The sequence below is a fragment of the Haemaphysalis longicornis genome, unplaced genomic scaffold (genome assembly GCF_048455015.1).
Source record: "Haemaphysalis longicornis isolate Haplotype H1 unplaced genomic scaffold, Haemaphysalis longicornis Haplotype H1 scaffold_2, whole genome shotgun sequence".
In the NCBI taxonomy this organism is placed as follows: Eukaryota; Metazoa; Arthropoda; class Arachnida; order Ixodida; family Ixodidae; genus Haemaphysalis; species Haemaphysalis longicornis.
This window is the reverse complement of record NW_027526295.1, coordinates 19,789,497-19,798,774: the sequence shown is the minus strand read 5'-3', so window position 1 is coordinate 19,798,774 and position 9,278 is coordinate 19,789,497. Positions and strand designations below refer to the sequence as shown.

Sequence of the window (9,278 nt, the reverse complement as noted above, 5' to 3'; positions counted from 1 at the left end):
ACCCATAGATGAAATGTACGATGGATTGACCACCAGGTGATCCAGTGCATTGCCATGTGAAATGTCAAGAGGGCCGTGACAATATTCAGGAACTTGTTACAGAAACGGCGCTCGCGTTTCCGACCAACTGATTTATTCCGGCTTCCGCATGTTGGTTCATTTTATGGTAAAAACGTTTGATGTATTGGAAAGAGTATTTTAAAAGCGTATTAGTTCCTAAGTTGTATTACTTCCTCCATAAGATATTCTACTGAAATCGGGCATCAAGACAGGTGACAAATAAATGTAAGGTGGCTCTTTGTAGAGTTTCACGGGAGTGGTATTTATATCAGGTAAAAAAGGCATATTTTTAGTGTATTACCTGTCTCTCCCACAGACACTCCAAAACTGTATTCCCTGCAGTACTCGTACGTGCCCCAATTTATATATTTCTTGCAAGCATGTGCCTCCTGACCTTTTGGGTGTTGAGCTTATCTTGAGATCTAAAGACATCGTAAACGGTTCGTTTTATCAGTAACAACTTTCTATTTTTCCGCAGAGGGGGTGAGGTGTACGAGCACAGCACCAAGGTTACTTTTATTTTATCGTACCATTGCAGCATCATGAAAATCAGCTTCCATGGGGCACCGAAATGCGAACAGCGTCAATGGACAGGCTACTACCATTTGCCCATCTTCAAACAGCATGCCCCCAAATATACCAGCTTCCGGGTCCATAAGCGCACCACGTTACACAAGGTATGATATTTCTTTCGTTTTGGAAAATACAGTTTTTGCTTATCATAAATCGATTTCAATTGGCTAAAACGTAAAAAGGGCCCATCTCCCCGCGAGGGGGACTCGGGTAAATGCGTCGCATAGGGGGTGGCTGTATTGCGTTAACGTTTAGTGTTTGGGGAGTTGGTGGTAGTGAATGCGTTGTATCAGCAGCTTCTTGATGCAGTTTGAATGAGTCAAGGGTATAAGGCGCGTTCGTAGCCTTTCATTCTGTGTCGGTTTTGTGCCGCAGTGGGAAGAGCACCATGTACCTCGCGTTCCGCCCACAGGTAGTGAATGCGTTGTATCAGCAGCTTCTTGACGTAGTTTGAATTAGTCAAGGTTATAAGGCGCGTTCGTAGCCTTCCATTCTGTGTCGGCTTTGTGGCGCAGTGGGTAGAGCACCATGTACCTTGCGTTCCCCCCGCAGGGTCGTGGGATCGAAACCAGGCGCCGGTAAGCATTATTTTTTTATATAGTGTAGGGGGAGGGGTGCGGACCTGTTGTTGAGAGCGAGGAGGGTAGCGTGATGCGGGAGAGGAGGAGTGGGGGAGAGGGCGCTTCTGGAACGGCTGTTGCGGACGCCGAGGCACGCCAACGCCGGGTGACATCGTGAGTTAAAGAAATGCTCTGCATTTAAAATGAATAGCACAATTTTTTACCCCTGCCGGTTCTTCGGGTACATTTCTTACAGCCCTGATTGAAAGCTGCAACATATTCAGACATGTCACAACAAAGCTGCCGCCAAACGAGGAGCAGTTTCTTGTTTAGATCATTAAAATGTATCCCAAAACAATGAGATTCATTCGTTGCACGTGAAGAAATCAAAAACTAGAAAAAGCTAGTGTAAACGCCCTTAGACACTTGTTCATACCCTCCGATTCTTGTTGCCTGGCTGGCGGGCATTCTCTTACCCGCGTTTTTAACAGCGGAGCTGTTGTTGCTGGCCGTAACGTGTGCGGCGGCATCTGAAAACCCCGGGTCATAGTCACTCCCGCCTTTTACCGCGCACGTCAGCACGCGCATCCCGAGGTGCGCCCGCCCGGCATCGTGCAGGTTTGCCCGTTGCGCTTGCAAAAAGACACCAAGCAAACAGTCCACGTTCATCCGAGCCCCGAGGGGGACCACAAGACGGCTCGCGCTGCAGGAGCCCCCCCGTCGGCGAAGCCTGTCACCGCCGGTTTTGGCGGGTGCTGACGCGTTCCACTTCGGCAGAACTGAGGAAGCCTGCGGATAAAACGATCCGGGCTCGCCAGTCACGCATGGGGAAGACGACGATATCGACGGATACGGAGATGGCTATACCACTATGACAGTTATAAGCGACGACGGAACGTGTAAAGAAGCAATTCTAAACCCAATGCAATACGTGATGGTTACATGCGGGGTGATTTCCTTGCTTACATATAAGAAAATCCTCCAGCTCCACCACGTTTGAAGCCTTGCGCGACGTAGTGTTGAAGGGAACTTTTTTCAAGAGAATTTCCAAACTTCAACTCCAGCTTTCTAGCCTATGTCAGGCTACAAACCGTGCGGGCTTAAAGAAAACGTTCGTTAGGGTAACAATGGCTACGCTTGATGGTCGGTGTAAAAACGACGCTTCCGAAAGCTTCAGAAAAGGTTGCCCGCGTGTTTCCGCACTGGCGTTGCATATACCTTCTTTTGCTTCTGTTTTACGCATAAACAGCGCATGGCTGGGGTATCTACCTTCTTTTCTTCCAGCCGTAATGATAAGCTCTTCGTCAGGAAGTAAAATAGTATGTTCGACCGGAACTAAATAATCAGTCATAAAGTTGCAAAAGAACGCAGTGAAAAACACGAAATAGGCCAACTTCCAGGTCAGGTGCGAAAAAATACAAAAAAAGTGTCCGTACCGCCAACCAAAATTGCGAGATATGCAGAACAAAAAAAAAGTGCACGAACTTTCCTGTTATGGGCAAAAAGGACAAATGAGTGCCCTCATCGACACGGGAATCACTGATTCCCGCTTGTTTTGCTCACTCATCGGCGCTAAAGACATCGATTTTAGGTGGTGGGCGATCTTCGTGCTCTTTTATAAATAGAATATATCCCCTTAAGGGGTGTTGGCGATGTTTAGGGGGAGGGTGCTAGTTCAGAACTTAATGGTGCAAGAGCACACTCACACAGCCTTAACTCTCACCGTCCCGTCACCGTCACCGCCTCGTGTACATTTATGGGTGAGGATGTTTCGTTCAACTCCTGTGAAAGACGATGCATCGCCGACTAGAACTCGTCCTCTACGTACGTTTCCAAGCCCGCGACGGGGTGGCGTACGCCCCTTAAAACTTCTCATATCCTGCAAACTTCGTCCCCGTCCCTTTGTCGCCCAATTTGCCGTTGCAGACCCAGCGCAACCCAAGATGCAACCCCAGCGCAACCCAAATCAGGCAAACCCGAATTCCGGCACGCTCCGATGCCGGCACGTTTTGGGCATCCGCATACTCTCCCTTTGAGCCTGAATTCTTTTTGTGCGAAGGCTTGAGACGCCTACACACGAGCGCCAAGTGAGGCCTAATAAAAAAAAGACGACGGAATGCTTCTGTTTTTATGGTGGGCATTTCGCAGTGGCCTCGGAACTGAGAGCCTAATCTGGCCTTAGCTTGCAGTTGGCGAATTACAACGTCCGGTTCCAGCCACTAGAAGCGAATGAGTTTTAAACACGGCCCTGTCCTTTCTGCCGCACACAAACTCCGTTAGATCAATAAATTGGCCTCCAAGTAGAAATGATAAGGTAGTTTTACATTTTTTGGAGCGAGAAGCAATAGGTGTTGCATGCAAATTGGCAAAGACAAATTACCCTGACCATTAAGAATTACTTTATGGTGGGACGCATCTCGAGAATATTTAGAGCCTCTAGAGGTCATAATGTTATTGAACACGAGCGGTTTCGGCTTCGAAAGTAGCAAACGATGAGAACGTATACCTCTGAGCACAAAAACTGCAAGCACATTCTATCGGAGTGCAGTAAGCGAGAGTGGTGTAAGTCCACAAGCTGACACGAAGTGCTAAAAATTGTCACTCAAAGATCTGAACGCAAATACTAAATTACGTAAAAATGCCTCACTACATAAAGGATGCGGTGAAAATGGTTTTATACAAATAAACTTTGACGTCATTGGGAACACCAGAATATGGGCTGCCAAAAATACCCGCTATCGATTTATTGGCTCTTTGAATTCTTAGTCGTCATGTGGAGGGCGCACGGAACGACACAAGCCTCGCCATTTGTTGCTACTGCAGACATATTTTCCCGATGAAAAATCGATTTGGAACACGCCAGACAGAACAATGCGTGTGAAGCCGCGAAGACTGACATCTATGATTTGCGCCTTTTCAGTGAAATTATGGTTGTCAACAGGATACCACGTTAGGAGTCGCCAGCAAGGGCCTGCTACTCTTATGTTCAGCTGCCGTGGTTTGAGACGCGTCCTGAGCGTGACAACGCTGGACTCGACTTCCTAATGAAATGTTGCAGCTAGCTACCCCCATTGCATGAAGCCACCGAGGAGCCATTAGATAGGTGCTTCGTTGTGAATCTAGAACATATGTCCCGTGACTACAATCATTTCACAGAAATTGATTTGGCAGTGAAATTGCTTTGAAACATGCGCACGTCAAAAACTCGCGTGGTCACACTCTACTGACGGACGCCTGCAGAACCGGTTATCCTATTTCTTTAGCGTCAACTATACCGCTCTGAGGTCTGAAGAAAGCTCAAGCTTCGGATGCTTGAATCGGCACGACATGTCTCCCTGGCTCTACAAGTCGCTGCCTTCCTGGTGGCAATGCCTGTCACTGGAACCACAAGTAGGTATAGACGATGGACATTCAGTTTACGTTGTGCTTCCCGGTGGAAGGCGTGCAATGCTTTTACCTCTAAATTGAACACATGGACAGATCTTCCAGGCCCTTCGTACCGAGTTTAGGTTCTCTCTAAAGAACGCAAGCTTCCCTGATTTGTATGCTTGTGTTCCTCTTTCTAGCCCACTGAAACATAAAAGTGCAGTTGGTGAACTTTGTGTCCATATTTTGCCGTTCAAGGCAGGTAATGACACGTTTCCCTTTCAGCAAAAGCCAGCAGCTTTTGTTTACGTGCATTGCTTGGAAAAACTACCATGCCTTATTCGGGGCCTCTCTGCGAGCTACCACATAAAAATCACACTGATCTGCCATGTGATTTTGCAATAATATTCGGCTTTTGAAGGTTTACTTGCAATGTTTGTTTGCTGATTGCTGAAAATATATACTTTAGACCAGCGAGTAATTCGTCAAACCGCGGGCCCCAACTATCCGCAATGCCGACAAACCTGTGTCTCAATTAGGTGGTGTCGATGTCGTGAAGGAAGATTACGTGTTAGCAAGGACGTCTTCTGGAAAATAATGTAAATAAGACCGTCAAATTACCATGCTAAAACACTAATTATGGCTTTAAGTCAGAATTAGGCGATATTTATAATCACTCCTAGGGTCACTTTGAGGAGCCCAAAAAAGGCATGCGCAGCCAATTTCAAAAGCGAAACTTTAGTTTTTTCACTTATGGCGTCTGCTACGTGAAAACGCCGCTCCGCAAAGCCAACTTTCTCTGACGATGATGGTAAATGGTCGGGGGTAAGGTGAATGAAAAAAAAAAAACACTTCAGTGCCGGAATCGAAGCTGAATCTCTCGCGTTATGAAGCCGTCGTCTACCTGGTTGCCTCATTTCTGTTCTTTTTTTTTGTTTTCCACATGGTATTTATTGCACTACATGTCAATGTAGGAAACAATATTTACAACACATATTTAAAAACTATGTGCACATACAAATGAGTTGATTACAAGCTGAAAAACAAAACTAAACACAATGAACAATTATTGCTCCATTTCGAGATGGTCAAAACTCAGTCTTAACTCAGATGACAACCTAAGAATCCACCTTGAGAAAGCTTCGCGTTCAACCATCGTCGTCGTTAAACTAAGGGGTGCATGTTTTTTTATATATTCAAGTCAAGCGAGCCTGCAGAATAAAAGATTAAAAATATTGGCGCATCCGACGCCATAGATGGTAATCGCCGAATAGCGAGGCTTTCGATGATTTGATTACAGTAATTATGTTAGCATTATTACCTCATTATTGGAGTTCAAGCAGCTCGGATAGAAATTTTTGCACGTGCCCGTCGATAACTGGGTTAAGAGAAAGAGCCGCCGCGAACCGCCAGGCCACGGGAGGTAGTCACGACTCGATATGACTCCGCCGCTCCGCGCAACATCTCCTCCTATATGTAAGGGGAGAGGAGGAGGTGTGGGTGTGCAGGAAATTCGCAGAGGGAATGGTAGTGAGTGTCCAGTCCCCCAAACCTGGCAGGGGCGGTCGTAAAGAGGTGTGGGTGAGTGTATATCAGTAGAGTTCAATGTGGGAAAGCGCGTGTTTGTAGGATGCGCAGCATGTGAGCTGCCTGCGGGGACAGGCGCGGGTGCGGGGTGGGCACCGGCTACTGCGGAGGCGGTAGCGCACAACAATGCCTTTTGATTGTAGGAGGCACTTCGGATTGCATGCAGAGGCATCGCAGGTAGCCGTAGTGAAAATGGCGACTCGGTCAACAAGTTCGCCAGCACGGACGGGAGCCACTTCACTATAGCGCCCACTCCAGTGTGAGCTGGTGTTGTCCACAACGGGGCGCGATGTCGGATGGAATGTTTTGGAGGGGAATTTGCAAGGCCAGAGGAGAGATATTACCGCGAATGAAGTAGCGGCTGGCCTGCTGAGAGTCAGATAGGACGAATGGGGAGGGGGGGGGGGGGGGCTGGGTCAGCGAAAAACCAATGCCACCTTCCTCTGCCATTACTGTGCAGGTAGTGAGGAGGATGGACGCCGTGCAGTTTGCAGTTTGACACGAACATGCGTTGGGCATTCTGTTCCAAGTGTCCGTTAAGGTTGTAGTGCTCCACACGATGCTTGTCTCGCATCGCCACCAGGCGTCGCTCTGCAACGCCTGGTTTGTGGCTGTAGCGCTCACGGCTGTCGTACACTTTCATGGCTGCCACTTTCACGGCTGCCATGTAACTCCCGTCTTGGAGCCAGCATACATTTGCAACGTGCACCAAGCATCACTGCGCACCTAATAGGCTTTGTCCCGCAATGCTTGTATCAGGCTCGGTCTTCGAAGACGATTGGACGCTTTCGAGCCATTTGGCTGGCGCATGTTTATTCTGCTCCCTCTGCGTACGTGGCCAGCCCACGTGTGTGACGGCAGCCCAAGCACGCACCACCGTTTCTATACCGCTTGCGGGCCAAAATTTGTGGAGCCAAGCGACATCTGGTGGCTTTGTAAGAAACTCAGCCCTTTAAGCAACCCAGAGCGCGTGAGAGCAAGACCCCCCCCCAGCACCAGTTGCGCTGGAAAAGTGGAGGGAAAGGCAATCCATCTTCTCTTTATAACAGTGTATGGTGCACGGCATCGAAGCAGAAGGGAACTAAGCCGGTGAAGGTAGTACCCAGGGAGTGGGTTATGTTCTTCCTTTTTTTCGAGTTTTTAATGAAATAATACGAAGAAGGTATACATGTGCTCCCGGACGTGTAAATCTTATCATGATGTCGTTATTCTGCATGCAATGTTGCTCATGCCTGTGCAATCCCTAATACTAAACTCTAAAAGTGAGCATGTGCTTAACACAAAGGGCTTGTTTAACGTGTAGAGCATGATATAGGCACGAAAATTGCGTTGCCAGGCAGGGTGCCGAAACGATGCTGGTTTGAGCATGTAATTGTCTTTAGTTGAACAAGCGTGTTTTGTGACCTACGAAACCACGTTTCAATTTAAATTTGCCTGCTTTCACACATGTGCAGGTTCTGGGCACCGCTACTCAAGCCTCGGCGACGCATTGGCCGACTTCTGCCAGGGTCCCTACCAGGTTACCTTCGTCTACAGCGACATCAGTGCAATGCCTGCAGGTTGGCTGGCGTATACATACTTGTCATTTTGTGTGCACAGCTATTGCTACACTAAAACAATTGTATACATTCTCCGGTTTCGTAATATTTTTTTCTCCCACCCACACGAATTCGAGCAGGCTGGACGTCGCTATCACGTCACAGAATTATAGCAATCGCACCTTTCACATTAAAAACAAAATGGAGGTGGGGGGGAGGGGGTATCAGACCATAGAAAACGTCTGCGTGACTAAAATCATCGCCTGTTTCTTTCCGTTTACGTTAATAACTTAGGTTTGCTGTTTTAAAAATCTAAGTCATAATAGAACGTATTCAAAAATATTAACATAAAGAAACTTACTTGATGGCAACACTATATTGTCTAGATGAAACACCAGGTGTTTTGATTAGGTGTCTTGATGCATTGACCTAGCGCTAAAGCTAGGCATACATCAGCCGATATTTATTTCAGACTAACGCAACCGCTACCGATCAAAAGAATAGTTACACGTAAACGCTACCAATGCAGACGGCTGCTTTGCTCCAAAAGGTTACCTGCGGGCTGAAGCAGGTAAATGGTAAAAGATATCTCTTCTGGCTTGAATAACCACTTAGCTGCGTTACAGAAAGCTCACTTTCCTGTGCGATAAGACAGGCTTTTGCGAAGTTTGCAAGAGTACGGGCATGCGAAAATGCAGCCACGGTTCCCAGAGCGTTTTGATGATAATTGAAAGTGCGCTTACAAAAAATAAATACAAGTTAGGCACCTGTCACTGTAGGAGCGAATGATGTTGAGCTGCGCGCCAGCTTACCCAGATAAAGCCTGCCTTACTCTTTCTCTACGAAGATGAGACGCGCCTGCGCTAGTCGTTTCACAGCATTTACATCCACCGGAGTACATCGTAGCCTGTCCTTGCAGATAACTTCAGGCTTAGTCTACGAGCCGGAAACTGATTGTCATTATGCCTGAAGAGGATGGCCTCTTGCGGTATTTTTCTCCACAAAGCATCCGCTGTTCTTCAAGTTTAGCTTGTCCTTCCTCAAGGGTTTCATTTCTGCTTATGGCGACAAGCTGTAGGGACAGCTGCATGCTTCTGTTCTTACGCGCAGGCAGCGCCATGCAGCGGCCGCTCGCCTCCGACAGGTCGGTGCGGGTAAATGCGGCTGGGTCCAAGTTTTTAGCATGTAAAGTAGGCTTCATGATAACTATCACATTTGTCTACAACTTTATTCATTTCTTGCGAACGAAGCATGCAATTTACAAACAGAGCTAAGCTAACATAGACAGGCACCGTGTGGGGGGTGCGCAGAGTTAAAGTGGGTCAGGGCTCTGAACAGCTTAAAGGGGTCATGAAATACCTTCCGCCGATGCATGGATCTACATGTAACCTAATAAAGCAATGTATTAGCAATCTCCACCTGCAAGAATATCGTTAAAGCGATCAGTATTAGCTGAGAAATTGTAAATCAAAAACCGCGCATTATCGTCGCGCCGTATTTTCTCCTCCTTTCAACTTCTTCTTCGCTGTTGACGGCGCGAAGGTTTCCCTCACATGATGCTGCGCTTCTTAGCGGTGACGTACTTCCGCTATTG

At 47.4% G+C, this 9,278-nt stretch overlaps 1 protein-coding gene across 1 annotated transcript in view; it reads left to right on the top strand.

The window, feature by feature from the left end:
* The first annotated feature begins 4,561 nt into the window (after positions 1–4,561).
* Positions 4,562–9,278, top strand: part of LOC144167857 (glutamate receptor ionotropic, delta-2-like) — a 67,641-nt gene continuing 62,924 nt past the window's right edge. The window contains exons 1-3 of the mRNA XM_077697009.1: positions 4,562–4,583; positions 7,601–7,705; positions 8,795–8,828. Coding sequence (XP_077553135.1) covers positions 4,562–4,583; positions 7,601–7,705; positions 8,795–8,828 — 161 coding nt within the window. The remainder of the gene's footprint in view (positions 4,584–7,600; positions 7,706–8,794; positions 8,829–9,278) is intronic.